Source organism: Protopterus annectens, chromosome 3.part0 (assembly GCF_019279795.1).
Source record: "Protopterus annectens isolate FY-2018-M chromosome 3.part0, PAN1.0, whole genome shotgun sequence".
Taxonomy (NCBI): domain Eukaryota; kingdom Metazoa; phylum Chordata; order Ceratodontiformes; family Protopteridae; genus Protopterus; species Protopterus annectens.
In genome coordinates, this window is record NC_056731.1 from 1,272,082,973 (window position 1) to 1,272,109,021 (window position 26,049).

The 26,049-nt window shown below is 42.1% G+C and overlaps 1 protein-coding gene across 1 annotated transcript in view; it reads left to right on the forward strand.

Moving 5' to 3' along the window:
* LOC122797057 (protein SSXT-like) overlaps positions 1 to 26,049 on the forward strand; it is a 1,137,981-nt gene that overhangs the window by 853,303 nt on the left and 258,629 nt on the right. Inside the window, exon 5 of the mRNA XM_044065833.1 lies at positions 6,747 to 6,872. Within this exon, the coding sequence (XP_043921768.1) occupies positions 6,747 to 6,872 (126 nt within the window). The remainder of the gene's footprint in view (positions 1 to 6,746; positions 6,873 to 26,049) is intronic.

The window sequence follows — 26,049 nt, forward strand, 5'->3', positions numbered from 1 at the left end:
ACCACTTACCTCTTTACTCTAAATCCAGAGCAGGCTTTGCCACTGCAGTTCTGCAGGGCCTCATAGCCACTCCTAATTCTGTTTGGACCTAGCCACCCAACCTCAGCTTTGGGATTCAACCCAAGTGTAATGACTGCAACAGTGAAATACGATGAACATAGTACAGTTGTGTACCTACCATAAATGTAGATGTTCGAGTGTATTCACTGTTGCAGTCCAGGTTACCCACCCACCATCCCCCTTTCTTTGCTAGGACTTATCTGTACTTCTCTATTCTATACAACCTATGTGGTGTATTTGCTTGTAGATGAAGGTAATGTTTATTTTAGTGCATGCTTTTTATAAGCAATGTTTTTAGCCTACCCTTTTGGGGCACCTGACATCTGGGGCTAGAAAAACTGAAGAAAATGGCGTCTGCTGCATCTTGTATACCCCTGGCGCACTGACCTCAGGGAAGAGGCGACAGCAACCGATGCTGGACCAGGACTTTGGAATTCAGGCCGACTGCGGGTAGCCTGCCAGCAGGATAACCCAAGTGTAATGACTGCAAAAGTGAATACACTCTAACATCTACATTTATGGTAGGTACACAACTGTACTTTCTGGCTATCACTTTAGCCAGGAGGGTCTCAGAATTTCAGGCCGTCATGGCAGTGGGAACCATACCGTATCATTCACAGGGATAGGGTCTGTCTCAGAAGAAATCCATCCTTTATGCCTAAAGTGGTCACAGACACCTCTTTGAATCAGGCCATCCATCTCCCTGCTTTTTTCCACAATCCACAGGCAGATACGTTTCTGTCTTAACAAGACAAAAGCTTTGAGAAAGACTGCCCAGCTTTTCATTACCTTTTCTTCTCTAAGCAAACTGTCTCCAAATGGTTTCCCCTCTGCATTTGCTTTTGTTATAGCTCCCACAGCAAAATGCTACCAGTAGGGATCAAATCTCATTCCACCATAGCATCTGCTACTACCACTGCCTTTCTAAAGTGTGTCCCAACCAAGAGGAGGCTGCCTCATGGTCTTCTGTGCATACCTTCACCAAGCACTACCATCTGGTATCCTCCTGCAGGTCTAGAGCAGGCTTTGTCCCTGCTGTCCTACAGGGCATCCTGTCTCCCCCCTTAGGCACCTTCCTGCCTCTTTTCAGCTTTGGGAATATTCCCCATAGTTAGGACTGCAACAGTGAATGAAAGAACGGAGCACAGTTGTGTATATTTACCATAAATGTAGATGTTTGAGTGTATTTACTGTTGCAGTCTTCTTTCCCTCCCATCAACCCCCTTAGCCTACTATGAGCTTGATTCGGTTTTATTACTCACCCAAGGGACCCTTCTTTGGCTCCTTTCCTATGTCAGGTTCTCCTTTAGACACCACCTATCTGGTTAGGGCTTCCAATAGTTGAGGGCAAGAAAGCACTGCTATTATGACGCAGGCTTGGCTACCTTTATACCTGAACGTTCTGACATCGGTCAGGGCATCCACCAGTCTGTGAGCCGGAAAGAAATTCTCTGGTAGGCCAGCTTTGGGCTTTCACAGCAGGAAATTCCAAAAGTCAGGACTGCAACAGTGAATTCACTCAAACATCTACATTTATGGTAGGTGTACACAACTGTACATTTTGAAGCTGGCCATCTATTGTCTTTGACAGGATATAACCCATATAGCTAAGGCTACTGCAGCAGTGATCATTTGAACATCTACAGTTATGGTAAGTTTACTTATACAACTGTACTTTAGCAAGCAGAGTCCTCTCCGTGGATGTCTTAGTTTTGATTGGTTGGGGGTGGGGTGGGGGGTGGGGGTCGCATTTAGTGCAGTTGAAAGCCCAGTGAAAGTGGAGCATACCCTTGCTGAGCAAGTGTTTCAGCTTGAAGAAGATGGTGAGATGGCCTTGAATTTGACTTTAAGGCCATTCAAGTCACTTCTATGTGCAAGTACCAATGTGTTGTTGCAGGCAACACCACAGTGATGTAATATGTAAACAAGCAAGGGAGCACTCACTTTTACCATTTGTGCATATGTTCAGTGATAGATGGCAGCTTGCTGCCCAGTGGAGGATCTCCAGGTTTCTTACATTCCATCAATCCAGAACATAGTAACAAATTAAGCAGGTCCGTTGTTAACAACCAGTAATGTAAGCGTCATCATAATAACTACAGAGTTATTTTAAGTACCTCTGTTTTGACTTTTTCATCCTCATTTTCTCTAGTAGCATGCAGTAAGCAGCACACCACATCTTTTCAGATTTTTCACGTAATCTAGTTACACTGCAGAGTTAAATTTCTGCATCCAGTGTTTCCTTTTTGTAGCCATACTACTACACTTCCAAACAAGAAACTGTTTATTGCACTTGCAAATATATTTCTTCAGTTCTGGCCGATATTTTACTAGTCTTTGTTACCATGTTATTTCAGTTTGTATAATAAAGCACATACAGAGACAGGAGAGGTGATCTGACATATTCAGGTCTGCATTCAGACTGATTTCTTTAGATGTAAGGTTGTACCATATGACATGCTACTAATCACTATAGCTTATTCATTAGCTTTAAAACTGTATTTCCATATCTAACAGTAGCATCCCTATGTTATGGTACTTTTAGTTGTAATACCATCCTCTTCTCTTGCTGACAGTTGTATAATGATCTGCTACTAAACTCTTGTTTAGTTGCAGTCTTTATCCTTGAAGTTTGAAAAACCCTTCTTAGCAAGTTCTTAAGTTGTAAACATTAGGATATTCCTTAAATTGAAGCCATTAGGATATGAAATTAGCTTTTGGTACTTTTTATGATCACTGTTTAGTTGTGACCTTTGATGAGTAATTCAGACATATTTCATTTACTTTAGTTGAAAATGCTGCCTGTATTTTGCACTGCGGCCAAAACTTTGTGTTTAAATATATGCTTCCTAAAATAAAGGACATTGCTTGTATGTATGTGTGTTATACATGTGTATAAATTAATTGTGTCTGGCTGGAGATGTCCATCACCTTAAATCCGTTTTCTCTTCACAAACCTTGTATTTTGTGGGAGACGCACTAGATACAGATAACCACAGGAGTATCTGTTCAAGAAGGACAAAGTAACTGATTTGTCCTCCACGATTGAAAAGTTCCTGAAGCCTCTCTGTTGCATTTCTGTCTGAATTAACATTGTTTCTTGAGCAAGGCTACACCAGGAGGTTCGACAGTACTGTTCCCAGTCTGTGATACCAGTGTCTGCCGTTCCTTAAGACAGTAACTTCTTTATCCCACTCAGTTCCTAAAGAATTCCATTGATGGTTGGTGCAGGCAATGGCCAACTGGGTAATATCATTTGCTGAGGCAAAAAGGGGGCAAAGCTTGATCTCTGGCACCTCCATTTAGCTTTAGGGGAGGAGGGTGTACATACAGTTGCCCTGAGGGTTGAGGGTACTTAGAGCAATGGGAACAGAGCCAGACACATCAGTGTCATGGAGATGTTTACTGTCATCTGTACACTTCAAAGTCATGCTTGTAACTAGTCATTCTCAGTAGTCATGAACATTGTATGTCAACAAGCAATGGGACACCATCTTAAGTGATGTACAAATCAGCCATCTTGACTAACCTTAAGACAGTGCAAATAGCTCCATGCCTACTACATTCCCTTGAAACAGAATGCATTGGCAGACCACCTAAGCAGGTCTTCACCTAGTCTCATAAGTGGAGAGTACCCCCCCCCAAAAAAAAAAAACAAACAGCCTTTTGTGAACCGAGTTTAGTCTGGAGCACTGCAGTGATAGACGTCTTTGTCTACCTGGTGAATTGTAAAATTCCAAATTTTTTCACAAGGTACCTTGCAGGATAGACCTAACAAAGAATACATTATCATTTCTCTTCTGTTCTTAACCAAAGTGCTGAGTCAGTTTATAGAGGAAATGCATCAGCTTGATCCTGATTTCTCCCCTGTAGGCATGACAACTCCAGTTCTCCTTGCTCTCAAGAATCTGAGCAGTAGGACCCCCAAATTCATCCCTTCACACAACCTTCTGTTCCAGCAGCAAGGGAACCTAGTACACCCATGCTTAAAACATTTACTTATTGCATCATTGAAGTGAAAACTAATTCTGCAGTGGATATCTTTTCCCAGAGAGTCAAGAAACTTCTAGGAAACCTTATTTCTTTAAGTGGATCACATTGTCAGTCTTTGTGTATGTATGGTATTTGCATCAAAGGTAGTCATGGGCAGGCAAGGCTTCCTTTACTTTTCTTCACTGTTTAAGAAGGTTCTTTATGATGCATCTGTGAAGGTACAGTTATCTGCTATTCAGCCTGCTTGCAATCAGTTACCTTATTTGCTCTTCCTTTTGTGAAGTACTTTTTAGAGGGGATTTTACTGTGGAGACTGTTTATGAAAATGGTACTCCCGCCGTGGGAACAGATTTTGTTCTGGAAAAATTGATCCGTGCTCCTTCAAATTGGCATCAGTAGCGTTTTTGAAGTTTCTTTCCTGGAAAACCTTTCTTCAGGTAGCCAGCACCTCTGCTACAGTAATTCCAGAACTGTAGGCTGTTATGACCAGAGTGCTTTTGAGGCATGGTGGCTCTTTGTGTCAGTCAATCATTTGTCTAAGTTGGTATTGGAAGTGGCACTCAGCAAGGCTCTTCACTTTCCAATTTTCTTTTCAAAACCCCTAAAATGGGATGGAAAAAATGTTGGACTGTTTGGATATGTTGATACAGCTCTGTCTACTTGGGCAAATCTAAGGATATTAAGCAGACTGCTAATCTTTCTATATCCTTTGTGCATAGCAAACATGAAAGACTTTTTTATATGCAAACCCTGTCCATTTCGTTTACAGGTTGCATTGCCTTTAAGTATGGCCACCATGGAAAATCGTAAGGCCACCACACTCCGTAAGGGCAGCTTGTACTGTGGCAACCTTTATCAGGAACGATGCTGCACAAAATATTTGAGACTGGAACCTGGGCCAATTTTGCACCTTTCTAGGCATTTCTGGCTCCGCATACTTTCCTGGAGCAGGACATGCTTTGTTATTACAGTTTTGCAGGGCTTATGGTCTTCCCCCAACCTAAAGCCTAAGACTAGCTCAGAAATTGGTTTTGTACTCTTTCATGTGTAATCATTTGTACTGCAGCAGTGATTCTTACAACGAACTCTGCATTTCTTATCCCAGCCATACATGTTTGAGTAAGATCGGTACCACAGTTCTCGCTGTACATCCCTTTGTCTTCTGTCCCCTTTTCACATTGGAGAGAAAATTCTCTTCCCTTTCAAGGAGATAGTCTTTCCTGCAACACTGGGTTTTCCTACCGGTGTGGGCTCCTTCCCTCTTTAATCCTACATCCTGTTATCTTCATCATCATCATTCAGAAGCTCCAGTTTAGCCAGATGATCAGACATCCACCTGCAGTGTAATTCTGTATGCATTACTTGATCTTTACTCTGCCATCTACAGTTGAGGAATATGTTCAAAGCTGTACTGTGTTCAATGATAGGGCAGTGCAACAGTAAAGCTTCCTCTCCTTCCATTCTCCTAAAATTAGTGGTTATAATTTTATTGTCACCATTTTATTAGGTGCTAACACAAGTTACATTTATGTTGTAGGCAGTAGCTTACTACCATCACAAGTTCCTTTGAGAGCCAGAAGGGACTTGAAGATTGCTACTAGCAGTGCTGGTTGCATATGAACACCTCCGACACTGACTGGTACTCCATATTACATGGATGCAAGTCCACCATTGGTTTTCTTAGGGATCAAAGCATAACTGATAAAAAAAATAAAAAAAAACTCTTGCTTGGAAAGCAGAGAACATAAGGGTAGTAGCACCAGATGTTCATGATCAGTAATATAGTGACATCTCCCTGAAGATTTACTGCTGTAAGTACCTTAGCCACAACACTGCTTTCCTATTTTATTAAAATAGAATTGCATTTTTTGGGGTGTGTGGTTGATGCCATTTGTCTTTGTTATCCACTAACACATCTTTTAAAGTCACTTCAGATACTGTAACTAAACACAAAGTCTGATCTGTACTTTTTTGTTAATAGGGTGCTGAACTTATTCCTTTCCATCAGCTTTTGTAGGTCTCTTTGTTATCTATCCATTCTTAAGAAGTATAGATTTGAATGATAGCTGGAGAAGTTCCTTTCAAGCCAAAGTTTTACATTCTGTCCTAGTGCGGACAACTGTAGTTCTAAAGGGTTTGTGTAATGGACATCGCTGGCTTGAAGACTCGCTTTTATCTGTACAGCTTATGATCAAGACATCTAGTAGATTTGCAGATTCCTTATTCATTAAGATTCAGTGGCTGTCTTAGAAGTTTATAAGAAATTGTTTCGCAGTTTCAGACAATAGTGATTTAAGAAACGGAAGCTTTGGTTTTAGCGCATTTACTTTAATCCATTGAGTATTTTTGTCATACACTGCTTTATCCTTCTAATACAGCTTGCTTGTAATGTAACTAGTTTGTGCTTCTGTATCTGTTTTCAGTTTGACTTTTTAGTTTAGCGTAATTATGTTCCCGTTACTATAATGTTCCAAACTGTCATGATCATTTTGAGGGGATACTGACAATTTTGCAGTAGAAGTTGCATATCTTGCCATTTTCTTCAGTTTTGTTAGGCTTGGCTTGAGTTTATCTGGTTGCTTTCTCTAAATCTTGTTTTCATTCTGTAATATGTTATCTTTTATAACATTGGCCATGTAACATTTTGCAGCAGTAATTGCATCTGTCAAAGTCTGTGTCTCTATTTCATACAGGAAACTCACAGTATAGCCAACAGCAAGAGTCTTACCAGCAAGGACCACCACAACAGCAAGGGTACCCACCACAACAGCAACAGTACCCTGGGCAGCAGGGTTACACAGGACAGCAGCAAGGCTATGGTAAATAAAGGGCTGGCTAATGTAATGTACATATGTTTAATGTATTCTACTATAGTACCAAGGATGTTGTCAGAGGGGTGGGGGATATCATGAGATGCAGAAGTTTGCATCTTTAAATGGGGTTTATAGAAGGGAAAGAAAGTACGTTTTTCATTTCTGTAAAACGCAGATTATCTTCTAGAATAAAAATGTGTATATATACGTTATCCCATTAGGGTTGGTCACAGTAACTGCAAAGCATGACATTTTGATTTGCAAATCTTCCCCTCCTTTCTTTTCCCAGCCAGAGTTTTCATCACTTGTTCCCTTATCCCCATGAGGACCAGGACTTATCCATTGCTGAAGTTTGATGCAATCTTAATTGCATGTGAGGCAGTTTTATATAGGTGGCATTGTTAGGAATTTCATTATTTTTTTTTATGTTTTCAGTACTGCATGTTCTGCATCAATGTTGGGAGAAATTTTATCTAAATAGTGGCTTTGTACTCTAATCATTTTTTGAAGGATTTTCAAAGAAATTTGCAATAAACTGTTGTATGATTGTGTTAATTCATTATATGTTATTTTACCACATCTGCTGTGCTGTAAGTTATATTTAATTGTGTATTAAAAAGGGTAAGTCTTGATATAAAGTATGATGGTGGAAAGGAGAAGTCGAACATAAATATTAAAGGTTAATCTTCAGAGGAAGTGGGCAACAAACTCCTTTAAAAGTGTAAGTCAACCATTTCCGGTAATACAACAGAGGAAGGTAGTTCCATTCAAATGACTCAACAGAGCAAATATGAAGTCTATCAAAATACCAAAATTCTCCTGCTTTGGTTGTTTCGTAAGATAAAAATCTAACAGTAGCTTTGTTATTATCTGTTTTAAACTGGTGATGTCAGTTCCTGGCATTTTTATGGTGAGTGAGTCTATTACATTGTAATCATTTAATTATGTTAAATTCATTAGTTTCTAACTAGTCCAGCTGGTTTTATCATGAACCTTCATTTGACTTTAGAGTATTTGCTGAAAACTATAATTAAAAAAAAAAAGACAACGTGGCAACAAGTATCTTTTTTCAGTCCCTTTCTTGGATCAGAGTCCATGCACAATTCAGATCACAGTGATGTAAACATTTGAAGGAAGCTGTAGAGGTTAAGGGTAGTAAAAAGGAACCATTTTTCTGTCCTTGCAGTGTATGAGGAGAATTTTACATGATTGTTTCAGTTTTCTACCAGGATACTTCCACTACACAAGGACTCTTCTTTTATAAAGTTTATGGGCGCTGTCACATCTCCAAACAAGAGATAGGAAGATGATGAGGCTTCCAATGTAAAAATGAATACTACTTTCATTTTATGTTACTTTTTCAGGTAGTCTTCAAAGCTAATCGTTTTTAGATTTACAAACATCATGTGTAGACCAATACATGGGCGGACAGAATTTTTTTCAGTTTATATAAAGCAAATCCTGCTATTGTCTCTGAGAATTAGTGTTAAGGTTATTCTGGCAATTTAGGCATTTGATAAAATATCGAGATTACTAGATAGTTTGGTAAAAGTGTACGTATCTAGTGGCTTAACTTTTGGATCATTAAGTTAGCCAACCAGTATGTTTTCATATCAGGGTTCCGTACTGGAGCACATTCAGAATGATTTACAATGCAACTAATACATAGGAGACATTACAGATGCAGTAGGCAAAACTGGAATCATTGCACTAGCATGTTAATGATGCTGTATATGTACTATAGATGCTTCATAAGGGTCAGCTGTGTGAAGTGCAATTTTAATAAGGTTTGTATGGTTAAGTAGCAGCAGCATATAAAAATATTAAACCCAGGCAATTGAATGCATAGATGCCACAGGACCTTTTTGGACAGTCAGCTGTGACTGTTTGTGTATCCCATCTATTCCTTAAGAGTTTCTCACAAAATTAAAAAAAAAATGTAGGAAAGGAACTCCCTGTTAGCAGCACTGCAAAGGAAAACAGGCTGATCATAGCTCAAGTTCCAGAGGACAATGCAGGCAATAACCAGTGATGTTCACCATTCCCACTGCTACAGTAGCCGTTGGGCAATATGGGTTGCGTCTTGCCCAAGGCACAAAACATGGCCAGCTTTCAAAACTCTGGTCCCTCCCTCACTTCCCCTTTGACTGCTGATTGGTCAGCCCTGAGGAGGGAAAATCAACAGTCCGAGCAGAAAACCTTCAGTACTTTCTTGCGTAAAATAAGTAGTAACATACTCATCCTGAAGAAAACAAGCAAGAAATAACCACCAAACAGTAAAACTGTGTGTGTGTTGCGACTCCTGCATCAGTGAGAACTCCAAGCAGCTACTGTTATGGGTAAGTGCAGCTTATACACCTGTACTATGCTCATTATTCCCACTGCTGCAGTAACCTTTAGGCTATATGGGTTGATTATGAATGCATGTCTATCTGGAAAGAGGAAGGGTATGGACCCAGGAGCCCTTGGAAAATGGTCCTAACAAAGCCAGTCCTGGATCTGGAAAAAAGGAATCCAGTATGAAATGCTCTGTAAAGGTGTGTACAGAGGACCATGTAGCTGCTTCTAGAGTCCACCTCTTTCTAATATACCATCAGAGAAGATAATGCCCTAGTACAGTGTGCCTTGATACTGGCTGGAACTGGTTTACTGTGGTGAATATAACAAAAGACAGTAGTTGAGGACAAATTATCACATGTATGGCTCTTGAGTGACCATATTGGACTTGTCCAGAACCTTGTCTTAACTAGCCTTGGTGTCTTCTCTAGTCTCCTTTTGTTTGCATTTCTTTTTGGAAGTAGATGTATGTCTATGATGTGGGGAAGTAAACTCAGCATAGAAGGAGTTCCAGGTAGAGAGGGTAGGAGCCTCAGCCCTTGAGCTGACTATCTAAAAGTTGTTGATGTCAGATCAGCTGTACTCATGAGCTGAGATAGAAGACAACACAGATCTAGGGTTATGGTAAGTACATAACTTTTGTTTATCAGGACTGCAGTCACCTTTGAGTGAATATATGATAGCATAGATTAGATTGTGTGTATCAAGATATCCTAAGTGTTGTTTAAGGGCACTGTCCATTTTATTGACTCCTGGCAAGCGATAATTGAGGATCTCCAGATGAGGTATAGTTTTCTCCACTGTTGAGGAATATGTATTATTTTGTCCCTTTTTTCCCTAAACCTGCTTAGTCATGTAGGGGAGAGAGAGAAAGTCAAGCAGAAATGAAGGCTTCTAAATGGGCTTCTTCCCTGTGAGCCCCTTGGTACTCCTCTTGCAGCAGTGTTGATGGAAGTATGGTTCTTTAAAGTTTATTCAGTCCTGAAGAGCCAGAATCAATATTGTTTGGGTTCATCTCATACTGAAGTGCCATTACCCAACATAAGTAGGTTCTGGGCATCTTTGAAATAATTAGCATCCACATTCTAGAACTGCATGGACCTTCCTGTGGTCATCATTCTCTGACAATCCAGTTGTCAGAGGTGCTACTTGATACAGCCACTTGGGCTGCAGAAACTGTTGTGCAAGTGATGAGTCACTTGTTGTTCTATCCTTTTTATGGCCTCAAAGAAGTTGGCTAGATCTTGAGTTATGGATTTGCATGACCTTTACATTGTGTATGTAAAGTTTAATATTGCCACCTTTCCATCCCTGATGTTGCATTTCTGAGGACTTTTAGATGACATTAACAGATTTTATTTTTGGTAGCTCAGGAGGCTCTTATGCTTTGCATTGAGTAAGCAGTACTTTAAGTACAAGGCACTGCCCTTTAGCTTTTTCTCCACTCCCAGATTCTTTACCAAGATTTTAGCACTGGCAGCAGATGTCATCCAGTAGCACCACCTTCTTTCGTTCCGCTGCCTTCATAACTGCCATATCTAGGAATCTAGTGGTGGAGAAAGCCTGAAATTTGCCTTGACACTTGGGGTTAAATCGACACTTGGCATTAGGGGGTTACTTTAGGATGAGGAAAGTTCTCACAGTCTCCAGTGTGCTAAGTGCTGTCTTTGGAAGCCGTTGTAGATGTGATATAGAACTGCATATTTCCATCTCCAGAGAAGACCTGTGTATTTTATCATTCTGCCCTGTGGAAATTGCATCATATGTGGCGAGTGTAGGTCTGTCTTCTGAGGCTAATTGTAGAGTCAGTGTTCACAGTTTGTGACCCACTTCCATGTGTGGGTTTTGCAGTAAGGAATGCACTGCCAGTCATTTCAGATTTATTATTATTATTCCCTTGGAGGTTTGCTCTTTGTTTTACTCCCCTGCTTATTTCTTTCTTTAAGATGATTTTTTTTGTCAAATTCCTTTTATTTAGGAATGTTTCAAACAGTATTAACAGAAAGAAGCCGCAGCAGCAAACGGGATCCTAAAAACCTAGAACTCTAACATGAGCCATGTAAAACCTATATATAAAGCACTGAGAATGTTAAAAAGGATAGATAAGTTAATTATTCCATTATTAAACAAGAAAGATGAGACATCGGTAGTCAACGTAAAGAAAAATAGATTATAAATCTGTGGGTTAAAAGAGAGACTACTGAAATAGTTGCTGTAAATGCTAGAAAAAAATATTAATTTCAAATGTTCTGTAAAAAAGGGAAATGTTTTTCAGTGTGAGCCATAAATGTTTTGAGTATTTGCAGCTCCTGTGAATGTGACCTACGTGTTGAGGGAGTAGTTGTGAAAATAGTAGCTAATTGAGATGGGACCAGTAAGAGGTTGTTGAAGTTCATGAATTGGGTATAATGTTTTTTTTTTGTTTGTTTTTTTAAGAGGGATGTGTTTAATATTAGATTGGATAGACTTAATTATTTCATTGGTAGTTGGGGGGGATCGATTTTTGTCCAGTAGTTTTGAAGCATTAACATTTTCACATCTAAGTGACTTAGGATGTTTATAGGAGTTTGATGTAAGCTTATTATTTAACAGGCATGACCACATTAGAAGAGGAAATTTGTTGTGAATTAGATATACTACTACATTTAAAATAGGTAAATAACCTTTTGGTAAGAGCGTTTTTAGTATTAGGTGAGAGAGATGGGTGTTTAAGTCCCAGGTCGTCTTATCCTCCGTTAATGGGAAGCAAGACTGGTCCAACATTTGGTTGAGTTTAGGGTTCATGTTTATTGGTTGTGAGAGTTTGAAGGGGTGTTCAAATTTAGGATGCCTTTTGAAAAGGCGTAATTTCTTAACTGTGAAAGCATGTATTTTATAGGAGTTTAGATCCTTTTGATTTAGAAGTGGAAGAACCGGACGATTGCAGCTATAGGACAGGATTTGATTGTGCCATATTTTAACTCCTGTTGATTGCCAAACATTAGGGCTAGGTTTAAGTTATTGATGTTATGTGGTCCTATCTCGCCTACATTCTTTACTCACTGGTTCGGAGCCGAGAATCTGCTCTGACTCGGCCAACTTATTTCTCTAGCACGAAGTCTCTAATTGGCTGGGCTAACCCGGTATCCCAAGATACACCTCGCCCTAGCCCCAGATCTCGTTTGCCACTCGTAGAGTTAGGACGTGGTCTCACTTGGCTGTGGCTAAGTACCCATTTTCAAAACTTTTCATAAGTCTTTAGCAGTCTGTTCTCTTGTAAAAAGCTATTTTAATAGCTAGTTTTTCATTGTGAGTGTACTGTGTGAGCGAGTGGTGTGTTTTGTGGGTATCCCTTTCTTTTGGCGGGCTAGGCCCGTTTAAATTAGAGGACCTAGTCCACTCCTGTGTTGTTTTCTTGTATAAATGTGTGTTTTGTTTGGTTTTTTGGTCGGTAGTTAGATTTTCCTTGCTGCACGAAAGAAACGTTTAAATTAGAGTTTCCTTGGCTGTTCGTAGTTTGTTTTTTCCCGCCTTCCTCTTCTGTCTGTCTGTTGTCGGTTGAGTGGGTGTTGTGAATTACTATGTCTAAAGAGCAGAAAGAGCATAAACCCTCTGGGTTTAAAAAATGCTCAAAATGTGGCTACAAGATGTCCATTACAGATGGGCATTCTATCTGCGTTTATTGTCTTGGTGCTATTCACCTGCAAGAGTCCTGCAGTTTTTGCCACGCCTTCAGTCCGAGAGTACTGCAGGAAAGAAAAAATAAGCTGATTTTTGAAGGGCCTGGTTAAGCCTTCCTTTGAGGAGTCCTTAGACTCTTCTAGTACAAAGTCTAAGACTTCCAAGGCCAAGAAAAGATCTCCGGCTCCATCTGTCTCCTCGGAGCCCCCGGAGAAGGTTTCGAAAGTGGATACTCCCTCCTCTGCTCCCTTGTCCTCGGGGCCGCAGGAGGTATCTGTTGTGCTGGAGTCGACCTCTGCCCCAATATTATTGGAGCCTATTCGAGCTCAACCCTCCGCCTCCTGGGTGTCTCCACCCTTCGATGAACTCCTAGATTTGATTTGTCAAAGGGTGTGGGAGAGCCGTGATTCCGTGGAACCGGTGCCCAGACGTCCAAATAAGTTTTTCTGCTCCCCCGGGGAAAGAGTTCCTGACCAAAGGGGTTTCCGTAGATGCCTTGGTGGTGGTGGCAGCCACTTAGCAGGAAGTTGCAGAGGCTTCTTCTTCCGTCAATCCTCCTAACAAGGAGTCCAGGAGTATGGACCGGCACGGGAAGCATACCCTCTCTTCAGCGACCTTTACTTTGCGGTCGCTGAATTATCTTTGTCATTTTACTCGGCTCCAGAGAGATCTCCTTAAGGAGCTAGGAGACCCACTGATGGGTAACATGCCTGAGGTGGTAGCGCAGACTGTTAACGCCCAGTTGTCTACCCTTGGTTCCATTGTCAACTCGTCCATGAGGCTCATATCCTATGCAGCCGAAGGGGCGAGTAGGGCAGCTAGCTCAGGTGTAGCTCTCAGAAGGCAAGCCTGTATGCGCCTGTGTCATTTCGCGGAGGCCTTTAAGTCTTCCTTCACTGATGCCCCCTTTGATGGGTCCTCACTCTTCGGGACCAAAGTGACAGACACCCTCACCAGATGCGAACAGGAGGGGAAGACCCTATCTGCCGTAGGGGCCCGTTTCTCTCTTCCTTCTAGGCCTTACCCCAAGGCTCAGAGAGGAGGGAAAATGTGGTTCCCCCAGAGGCAGAGGAGGGGGAAATTATTCTGGAAGATGCTGTCCTAGAGGCAGAGGAGGCCCCCGCAACTCGGGAGACCGCGATTCCTTTCGCGGGTCTTCCTTTTAGCATTCCTGAGGTGTTGCCCGCCTGTGCTGTTCCGGAGCCAGTCGGGGGCCGAATTTCGTTGTATCCGGAAGCCTGGGAAAGCATCACCCAGGATCACTGGGTGTTTCGAATAGTTACCAGAGGTTACACTATTCCCTTTTTATCAACACCCTTTCCAGTCAAAAGAATCCCGGACGTTCCACCCAGTCAATGGGATCAAGCAGCACTAGAAGTTTCAAAGCTGCTAGAAAAAGGAGTCATCCAACCAGTCCCCTCAGACCATATCGGATCAGGAACTTACTCAAGACTCTTTTTGGTGCCGAAAAGAACAGGGGACCTGAGACCCATTCTGGATCTCAGCCGATTGAATCACTATGTTCCGAAGTCCAAGTTCCGAATGGTCACTCTTCAGTCCATTTTTCCCTTGCTGGAAAAAGGAGTATGGATGTGCTTCATTGATCTCAAGGATGCCTACTACCACATCAAGATGGACAAGGCATCCAGGAGTTACTTACGCTTCCGGCTGGGAGCCAGTTACTTCCAGTTTCGTGCCCTGCCCTTTGGTCTCACCACAGCCCCCAGGGTGTTTACCAAGTGTTTGGCAGTGGTGACAGCTCACCTGAGACGTCGGGGATTCCAGGTGTTTCCATATCTGGATGACTGGCTTCTCACCGCCCCCACCAGACATCTCCTCATTCAAGCCAGGGAGGCTACCATTACACTTTGTCAACAACTAGGAATTACCTTGAACTGGGAAAAGTCTGCCTTGCTGCCCTCACAGCGTGTTGTTTTTATAGGCACAGAGCTAGACTCTATTCAAATGTGGGCCTTTCTGCCACAAGAGAGGATAAGGGTGCTGCAGTCTCAGATTCACGCATTGTCGCCCCTCAAGAGAGTTCAGGCCAGGTTAGTTCTCCAGCTCCTGGGATCCATGGCTGCCACCATCATGCTGGTGCCTCTAGCCAGCTTACACATGCAGATCCTACAGTGGCTCCTTTCGGCCCACTGGTCCTTACAGAAACTTCCTCTTTCCCACTTGATACTTCTCACGGAACGGTGCAAACAGGACCTCTGCTGGTGGCTATGTTCCACCAATCTGGACAAGGGGAGGAGTTTGATTCCTATGTCTCCAGTGGCCACGGACGCCTCCCAGATGGGGTGGGGGGGCATTATCTTGACAGGACGGTTCAAGGCACGTGGCAAGATCACGAGATACACCTGCACATCAATGTTCTAGAGATGAGAGCGGTGTTACTAGCATTGCGGGCACTCCAAAGCTCTCTTTCTCTGGGAACGATTGCAATTCACTCGGACAGCATGTCCGTGGTGTGGTACCTGAACAAGCGGGGGGGGGGGGACCAAGTCTTATCCCCTCTGCAGAGAGGCCATGCAAGTGTGGCATTGGACAGTGTCTTCCCAACGGTTTTTAGTGGCAACACACATTCCGGGAAAGACCAACGTGATAGCGGACAGGCTAAGCAGAGCTATTCTGATGCCTTACGAGTGGTCCCTGAACAACCGAGTGGCAGTTCAAATTTTCAACAGGTGGGGGTCAGCCTTGCTGCGATCTCTTCGCCAGCCCTCTCAATGCCAAATGCAGCAAGTACTTCACACTGATCCCCCCACAGGGGGAGTCACCCAGGGACGCTCTAGTCCACGATTGACCCCCCGGTTTGATCTATGCTTTCCCTCCATTTCCTCTGTTACCAAGAGTGATTCAGAAAGCCATATCCTTGGGAAGCAGGATGTTTCTAATTGCTTCACACTGGCCTCAACAAGTATGGTTCCCCTTTCTTCAGCAGTATGCAGTGGACGGTCCTTGGACCCTGCACCCAGTGCCAGACCTACTGACTCACATGTCAGGACAGCTCCATCCCTCCCTGCGAACCCTCAGGTTGACGGCCTGGCTGCTCCACTTCCAACACTAGTTAGACGACATTCTTTTTCACCTAAGGTGGTACACATCTTGTCTTCGTCTCATAAGTCTTCTACCAGAAGGATTTATTCCAGCAAATGGAAGAAATTCTCCATTTGGGCTCAGGCCCAAGGTTTGGACCCCTTCACAGCCCCAATTCCGTCAGTCTTAGATTTTTTAGCCATGCTTTTCCGACAGTGCTCCGCACCTGCTACCATTAAGGTGTAGCTGGCTGCAATTTCCAATTTTCATACATCTTATGAGCCTTCTCTTATGGGCCATAAACTTTGTAAGGCCTTCTTGAAAGGCGCCTGGTTACTTCGCCCTCCGGTTTCAGAACCTGTCATGCCATGGGATCTAAACCTTGTGTTACAAGCCATCACTTCACCGCCCTTTGAACCGGCTGCCACCTGTGAATTAAAATTTCTATCTTGGAAGACTGCTTTCCTAATAGCCATTATATTGGCCAGAAGAGTATCAGAGATTCAAGCTTTGTCCATTAAACCTCCGTATTTGACCTTTCATAAGGACAGTTCCCCTGAGACTTAACCCGTCCTTCCTTCCTAAGGTGCGTCATCCACTGTTGATCTTCATCAGTCTATTGAGTTACCAGTGTTCTTTCCAAACTTTTCCAATAAAGCAGTGTTTAGATTTCACCAGTTGGACATGCACAGACAACTAAGGTTCTACTTGCACAGGACTAAGCATGTTAGGAAGTCTGATCAGCTGTTTGTGTCCTTCTCAGAAAACAAAACAGGTTGTCCTATTTCCAAGAGCACAATTTCTAAATGGATCAAAGATTGTATTTCCTTTATCTATTCGTCAGCAGGCAGAAATTTACCTTTGCCCGTCAAAGCTCACTCTACCAGGGCAGTATCTACATCAATAGCTTACCATGCCAGGCTTTCATTGGATGATATTTGTGCTGCGGCCACCTGGACCTCTCCTCACACCTTTATTACTCATTACAAGTTGGATGTGGCTTCTAGAGGCCGGGCTTCCTTTGGTTCCACGGTTCTCAGGAGTATTTTCCTATGAGCCGCCCAGGATAGAGGTGCTGGGGACGCTGTCCCGTGAGTAAAGAATGTAGGCGAGATAGGACCACATAACATCAGGTAGTTATGTACTCACCATAACGCTCGATGTATGTGGTCCATCTCGCCTCACATTCTTAAGTACCCTCCCACCTGCCCCCTTCCTGTAGGATGTGGAGGAAAATTGGCTCTGAGAACCCTTCAGTGTCAGTTGTTTTTTCTTTCCTTTCTGGCTGGAGCTCCTTCCAGTGGTGGTGGTGTATGGGGTGTGACTGGAATGGCTGCAAACTAGATCTGGGGCTAGGGCGAGGTGCATCTTGGGATACCGGGTTAGCCCAGCCAATTAGAGACTTCGTGCTAGAGAAATAAGTTGGCCGAGTGCTCCGAACCCGTGAGTAAAGAATGTGAGGCGAGATGAACCACATACATCGAGCGTTATGGTGAGTACATAACTACCTGTTTTCAATATTTTGCTGGCATTTATAATTAAGTAATATAATAAGAAATTGGGTAATCCTAGCCCCCTTTGCAGTTTAGGTACAGTTCATTTATGATAGACTATTCATACTGATTTGGGTGCCTAAATAAATTTGGAAATTTCTGTGTTGATTTTCTTAAATAGATTATCAGGTATAGAAGGTGAGGAAGACATAGGACGGAATAAAATTCTGGGCAAGACATTTTAATTATTGCTGCTGTAGAAAGCAAGGAGAATTTTAATTTTACCCATCTCGCATGGTCATTTTTAACATTTATCTGGGTTTTACAATTTTTTGAAGTGAGAAGTTGGATCTTGGCTAAAGTTGATTCCCAGATATTTCAATGGGAACTAATGGCGTTATATTAAGGACTTCTAAGGTTGCATAACAAGAATTTAAAGGCAGTATTGTAGATTTGTTGCTATTTAATAGTTGGAGAAATGAGCGTGTTCAGTAATTTTATTAATTACTTTGGGGAGATCTGTTTTTAAAGATTGTAAAGTAAATGTTTGTCACCAGCAAAAGCCATTAGGGAAATGGGAACCTTATTAAGTTTAGGAAATTGGAGGTATGAGTTCTGGGTTGCAGGCATAAATAGAGATTCAATATAAAGACTGAACAGATATGGGGAGAGAGGACAACCCTGCCTGGCAACATTTAGAATATGTACAGGATTTGAGTTAGATTTATTGATTGATGACTGAGTGTATGCATTTGAGTATAACACCTTTACTACACTGAGTAAATTTTCTGGAAAGTCTCAAAAGTGCATAGCTGTAAATGTAAAGTTTTGATTCTTACGATCAAACACCTTACTACTGTAGCTGTGACATACAAGGACAGTTGCTGCAGGAAATCAGCATGTGTTTCTTAAAATAAGCTGCAGGAGAACATAAGTATTTGACAGAGACTGATTTTCAGTAGTCCGACTTCTCTTGGTGCATGTAGTTGTATTTTTACACTGTAGCCATTAAAAGGCACCACGGCTGTAAAGAAAGGATACAGTATGCCTCTTGAGTTTTTTTTTTCCTCACCCGTCTTTAAACAACTTGCTCATGTATTATATTCATCAGTGTTTTATGTAACGTTTCTGACTTTATTGTTGGAAGTATAGTAATTCTTGCTGCTTTGAATTTTGCTACTTACAGCCTTGAGAAAGTGACCAGTAGGTGCTTCTGTGGTAATCAAATCCCCCTGGGGATTTTCACATGTAAGTGTTAATTTTGTTTGGGAAGAATAGAGCCTTGAATTTTTCTCTTATTTTTTACTTTTTCTTAAGAGTGCTAAAAGCTTTCAAGCTTTTATGGTGCATAGAATTTAGGTGCATCTTAATATTAACTGTGCAATTACTTGTAGTCTTCCCTTTTGCGATGTCCTGCCATGCAGGTGTTCTTGGCTAGCAAATCTTCGAGTGCTTCCCCCTCCCAGTTTTTAGCCATTACCCTGCTTCCAGTGCCAGGACATTGGTATAAAGGGTGTGTCATCCAACAATCTCCTTCATATCTTTCTTGCTATGCAGTAGTTTTGCATCTCATTACCATGTGCATTCTGTCAGAGTTTTCATTCTTCTAAAAACAGGCAAGTACCACCTTAAAGGATATTCTTTTTTTTTTCTCTTGCATTTAGTTTCTTCTACAAATGTCTGTTTATAGTTCAGAGCAAACTTCTGTAAAAGTTAATTGTTTGAGTTACATTGAGTGGATTCCACAATAGCATCATCCAGAGCCTCCCAAATCCTATCTCCTACAAAGACGCACACAAAAAAGCAGGAGAAAAGAAAGGAAGCTTTGGGGTCAGACTACTTGGTGTTGCTGAGGTCCAAGAGATGCTATTGCAGCTCTTGACTATGGAGTCTGTTGTGGCCAGGGCTCAGCAGATGTCCATGCCTTTGGTGTCTAGCATGTTCTCCATGTCAACACCTCAGTAATTCCTTGGGTGGCTTCAAATACTTAAGCCAATGACTCCTCCATTCTGATTACTGAAGAAGGTGGAATCCCTAGGATTTTTTTTTAAGAGAAGAGGCTCTGACACAGTATTTAGATGCCTGTCACCTGTCCAAAATCTGAGGCCACAAAGGTGGCTGCCCCAGAACCCAGTAGACACAAGTCACTGAAGCTCAAAGGTTTGTCCTAGCTAGTGTCTGCCTAGCTCAAGCAATGCCATAGTCTAACCCACCCACTCGGGTTTCCACCTTGGAGACAGTTTCATCTAACTGAAACTTTAATGTCTTACCTAAAATGAGAGTCCACCTGAACAAGACACATCTTCAGTATTGGGAGTTCCTTTCAAAAAGAGAAGATTGGTTATGCCTGAAGTGGTTACTGATCCTCAGATTCTGAGGCTGATAAACTGACATATTGAGGCAGATTCCCATCAACTGAAGAATCTTGTCCCCTGCCTCTGCACCAGAGGACTTGGGCATACTCTCCACAAAATGAAAAAAGCCTTTTGTTAGAAATTCAAGGAATACTGAAAGTCAGCAAAACTGTAGAGCTTTAATGGAGCTCCTTCAACCTTGAAAATGCATAATTGGAGCTTTCCCCTGTCCATACTCCTCAGAAACCCAACAGTTTTTACAGAGTTAAGGATTCTCACAGGTACCTATGCAGAAATTCTTTAACTGATTCATATGTGATGTTTATAGATCCCAAAAAATGAGTAGTGTCTAATGCAATCAAGAATTATCCTAAATGAGAACAAGCTAATACAACACTGGATATATTTGGGAAAAGGTGTACACTGCTACTACCCTGGCATTTGGTACTATGAACCGCCAGTCCCACATGCTGTCTTATCAACAGACCTTGTTAGTGCAGATGAGAACCAAGGTAGAGGTGATCTAAAACAGGAGTTGCTGAGTCTTTGGTTATCCATCTCATAGGAGAGACCACATTCTAGAAAGTGTAGCTGCAATGTTGTTGATGCGTCATGCTGGGCAGCAACCAGAGGGGTTCAGCCTTTAGGAGACATACCTGGTTGACACCTCTCCCACCTTTTCAGACATCGTGAACCTATGGATCCTTAGTGCCCCCTTCTCCAAAGATTTTCACATCGAATCCCCTGCACAGGAAGTTTAAAGAAAATGGAGGAAAAGGGTGGGACTGGCAATCTGTTTGGGAGTTTTTTCAGACATTTGTACCTAGATGCGAAATGTATTTATTCATTTGACATATGTTTACCGGGAAAGTCCAACTGAGACAAAACCCATTTTCAGTGGAGTCCCAAGGAAAAATGCTCCAGATGCATGTCTTTGGAATGTGTGAGGAAACTGGAGCACCTGGAGGAAATCCACACGAATGCACCAAAGGCATGCAGACTCTGCACAGAAGGTGCCTCAGCCAAGAATCGAACTGGATAACGTCTTGTTGTGAGGTGACAACGCTAACCGCTGCATCACTGCACTGCCCAATAAGAACCTCCCTAACAAGGCCTAGGCCTATAATCACAGACAGGATCCTACCAGCACTGGAAAAGGGAAGAAAGGGTAAGTATAAAAAAGTGGCAAGCTTGACACACGAAGAAACTTGGGGACTCTGACGGCCATAACCCTCTAAAGGATCAGTCTGAACCCTGAGAGCCAGAACCCTCTGAATAGATCAGCCAAAACTCAGATTGGTTATACTCTCCTCTCTTATTTCCTAAATCCACATAAGCCCCAGCTCTCTCCCCCTCACGTCACCCAAAACTTTTAGGAAGCTTGTCCGCTTTTGTAGAAAACTGAGTGTAAGTCACTCAGAACATGCAAGTAATATGTATGTTCAAAGTGGGATATTGCTTGTAATTTTATATTAAAAGTCACACTTCAGAGGTATTTCTATAGTCCCCAGAGATCCAGTACATTTTATACCTCAAGTGGCGAGAGACATGTTAGGCACAGAAACCATAAGAAGAGTGCCCCTGGAAGAAGGAAGCACAGGATTTTATTCGACTGTTTCTGGTACCAAGCAAATAATGCACTTGGGAGAGATTTAACTTCGACTTTTCCCAATCTACATCAGATTCTGAAAGTGCCAGAGGTCAAAATGCTCATCTTGCAAGGATTGCTACTTCCCATACTCCAAGAAATATTCATAGCAACCCAAGATCTCAAGTTTGTCCAAACCAAAGGGTGAAAAGGTGACATAGCAAACCATTTAGTAAAAACTGCAAGAAAAACCCAGACAAACTAGAGTTTTCACTTTGTTATAACCTTAAACCTCTGATAATAGAGGCCTATAGTACATATGCAGCTAAACCTTTAAGGGCATAGTGTTTCAACATCCACAATTAGTGGGGTGTAGCTTCATTGGCTTGAATGCATTTTTAAGGACTTCAGAAGGAAAGTGTCATTGTCATTCAGGAGCCATTTAACTGAAAAACTTGATGTTCTTAAGATGTCATTTGCATATGTAACCTGGCCGTCTATTACAGGAAGTTTAAGGTATCACACAGTGAAAATTCTAGCTTGACTGGGATTTTCTTGCATTTGTTACTGAGTAGATCTCAAGTATGTTTACCTACACATCCCTATAAGCAAAACACACCAAAAGTTCCCAAGATTTGCAGCAAGGGGATACCATTATCAGTTCAAAGCCTTGCCCTATGGCTTGTTCCCTGTTCAGAGTATTCACAAAATGTATGGCTCCAATGTTAGATTTTTGCTGGACAGAAGGTTTTGAAATCTTTTATTACTTTGATGATTGAGCAATTCTAACAGGATCCTACTTAGGTGCCTTGAATGCCTTGAATTTCACCCTGAATGTTTTTCAGATCTGGTACGAACTATAATCAGGGAGAAATCCTCTCTCATCTCTTCCCAGATTGTCACCTTCCTGGGAGCATCCAGAGACGCTGTTCTTTGCAGGGTCTTCCTCCCTCGGGAAAAGGAACCAATTCTTTCAAAACTGTTTGCTCTCTCCTCATAAAAGGAAAAGATCACAGCAAGGGAATATGTGAGGATGTTAGGGCACATGGCAGCATGCACACTGATGTTTCCGGGGTATCTGTGGAATAGATAGTCAGTCTATCCTTTGGAAGCCCTTATTTCCCCTGCTGCAAAGTATCTGAAAAGAAATCTCGAGGGTGTGTCCATCAGGGAAAAGAAGCACAAAGTAACACTAATGACAGACTCCTTGACAGACTCAAAGGCAGCCAGTGTGAAGGGTTTCCAGGTTCAGGGAGTGTGGCAACAAAGAATGAGGGACAAAAGCATCATCATCAATGAAATGACCTTCATTTTAAATCTCAAAGCATTTTCCCAATCATATCTGAGGGAGCCCTTCAAGTCCAAACAGACAACATAGCAGTGCGGTACATAAACAAGTAAGATGGGACTCGCTCCTATCAGCTGTGCAAGTTAGCTGTGCAAGTGTGGTAAATGGCATTGCTGAAGGGACTTTCTGAAGGCGTGAAATCCCTTCAGACCATAATTTGATAACAGACAAGCTGACCAGGACATGTGGAGACAGGTACAAATGGAACTTCACAGGGACAGATTTCTGGATCTAACAAGTGGGGTGTACCAGAGAAAGATTTGTTTACTTCCCATCTGAACAGGCAGCTGAGACAGTTTCACTCAGACAGCAACTCCAGGAGCATAGATGGATATATATCCCTTCACTCTGGATTGTACAAGTTTCTGAATGCTTTCCCCGATCCCCATGGTACTGACAAAGGTACAGGAGTAGAGGTCAAAAATAATCCTCATAGCACCTTAATCAAGACAGCACTAGTTCAGTCTCCTGTTAGACATGGCAAAAGGAAATGTGAGGTATACCTGCAGCAAGTGGACATTCTAACTTAGAACATGGGATTTCTGCTACACCTTCTTGCGTAGTGTACTGAGGCTTATAGCTTTGATGAGTTCTCCTTAAACCCAGACAAGGAGGCACAAATTCTCTGACAGCATGTTTAACATGTTCTGTTGTGTAATTCATTATATTTACAAGACAGGGCTGTATGTGTAAATGTTACGGGCTGTGTAAACTCCGAATTACCTTTATTTCGGTTTTCTTGTGCAAGTGGACCATGAAGAAGAAAGGAAAGCGGCCCTTTTGCAGAAGAGTGTGAGAGGGACGCTGTTTGTCATACATTGCGTTTTTTCACAAAGAATGACAGCATCCAACCATGTGCTGTACTAAACTGATCAGTACAGCAGGAGAACTGCGATCCTCCTCCATATTTGAAGGAGGATCTGGAAAATGAAGCTCTTTGTAACCCTTTCTCTGATGCTTACTACTGCAAAAATTGGTGTTGTACTTTCCAAACACTTACTATGCTGTTCCTTGAACAGAGGAATACCTTTCCCGGTGTTGTCATAGGCGATCCCCGCTCCGCAGTGTCGTTTCACTTTCACAACTGAAAGCTGCATTCTTGCAAGAAAATGAGTGCCTGAAACACTTGCAAATGCTGATGATAATCCTTACAAATGGGCCCAAAGTTTACATTACTTTCAGAAATGGCATACAGTACAACATGGCATAATGCCAAAAGAAGTGTAAATCCCTGATTTTCATTGTAGACTCATACAACGGAAGAAAACGTCCATTACTTATCCCTTACTATCAAGATGCCAACAAGTGATACCAGGGTGGTACTTCATGTCATTTTGTAAGGTCTTCCGTTTCAGAAAGTCATTTAAACTTTTTGGACATCAGTCGGCTGATCATCGTTCTTACTAAAGTGTTTCAGGCAGTCGTTTGTCTGCAGATATGCTGTCTTCACAACCGCGAAAATATGGTTAAGATGATATACAAGTACCGAATGTTATACCTAAAACTATGCCTAGCAAACTGCAAAAGAATTTCCTTCTTGTGGCTTTCCAGGGACCTAGACCCCGTGAAAGCTAAGGTGGCACTGGTCTTGGAATAACTGTTAAACACAAATATTTCAGTTTGTTTACCTGTGGATCCCCCTCTTTATTCCAGGCCTTCTGTTAAGCAGTTTTTGAGGGGAGTGATTCACCTTAAGCCCCCTAGAAGACAAATGGCTCCACCATGGGGCGCTAACATGGCAACCCTTAGAATCAACAGGTTTGTGCCCTCTCCATTTCCTTTCATGGAAGACATTGGTGCTGGTGGTCATCTCTGCTAGTTGTTTCAGAGCTATAAGAATTAGCAAAGGCCCTGTGTACCAGCTCCATTCGTTTGCTTAAAATAGTTAATGAAATGACCCTGAACCAGACCATTCAGCTACAATATTTTTACCCCAGGCCACAAAATCCAGGGGGAGAGAGGGCTCTACCTTCTTTGTTTGTGCACAGATTGCTGAGATTTATTTGCATAGGACAACAAAATCAGAAAACAGTTATTTGTCAGCTTTGCAAAATAGATGGAAGGAAAACTTGTAGACAAACAAACCTCTTTCCAAGTGGCTAGGAAATGTTATTGCTATCTGTTTCCAGCAACATGGGAAGCAAATGCTTGGCCACATTAGAGCCCACTCTACTACAGTTATGGCTGCCATCACAGCTTTCCTTAAGTGAATTTATGTCCAAACAATTTTTGAAGGAGCTACTTGGTCCTCTGTCCACACTTTCTCAAAGCACTACAACATAGGTACAGCATCCAGAACTAGCGCAAGATTTCCTTCTAATGTCCTGCAAGGACTAGTCTCCAAATAATGTGTCCCTCCCCATCCTTCACTTTCACTGATTTGGGAACTTCCCACAAGTGAAGACAGTAACATTGTATAGGACGGGAATGTTAGGATTTTAGCGGAATTGTAGGTGTTTGAGTAGTTTCACTGTTGCAGTCGGTTTCCATCTACATTCCCCCTGTATTTACTGACAGTCTGTCCTGGGGATTGGGTGGCAACCCTACCTGTTTACACTCCCTTATTTTATCTTGGAACCAGACAAGCAATCCTATTTTGTGAGCCCCTCTTTCTGGATCCCCCAGATTGGGCACCTTTGGCTGGATGCAGCCAGTATGGAATAAATACCTGGTCCATTATGCCCTGAAACCAGGAGGCTCCTTCTCCAGTTTTGACTGGGCAAGAACGATCTAAAGATGGTATTGGACAGTGCACTGTTTGTACTGCCCTCATTCTGTGGCCATAAGCAAGTGTCACCTTAAGCTGTAGGGGGAAGAGCTTTGGAAGAGTGACCAGCTGCAAGCAACTTGCATTGCAGGATATCCCAAAAATTAAGACTGCAACTGTGAAGCTACTCAGAAATCAATTATGGTAAGTTCCTAGCACAGCTGTACTTCTAGCTCAGTTTGTCTGTTACAGTTTAAAAAAAAAAAGAAAAGATCCGCCTAAGGAGAAAAATGAAGGCATTCTCCTTTAAATCTAAAAAGATAAAACTTAAGAACCCTTGGAGACTGTTCAGAGTCTGATGTCATATATTCCTTGGTGTTCTGTAGTGAATATGAAGCCTGTCATGTTTGTCAAACTACCATCTCTCCCTAATACTCAGCCTGAATCTGGGAGAGAAGCCGTTTTAGGCAGGCTACTGCTGATTTTGTGATTATAACCAAAAGTGGCTTCTGAATTTTAAAAATTTCCATATTTTTGAAAGAAAATTTCCTTCCCTATGATGGTGCCAGAGCACCTGCATTTATTTTCAAATCTGTCTTTTATGACTCTAGAGCGGGTGGTCCTTTCTACTGCTGCTGCTGCTGCTTCTGATGA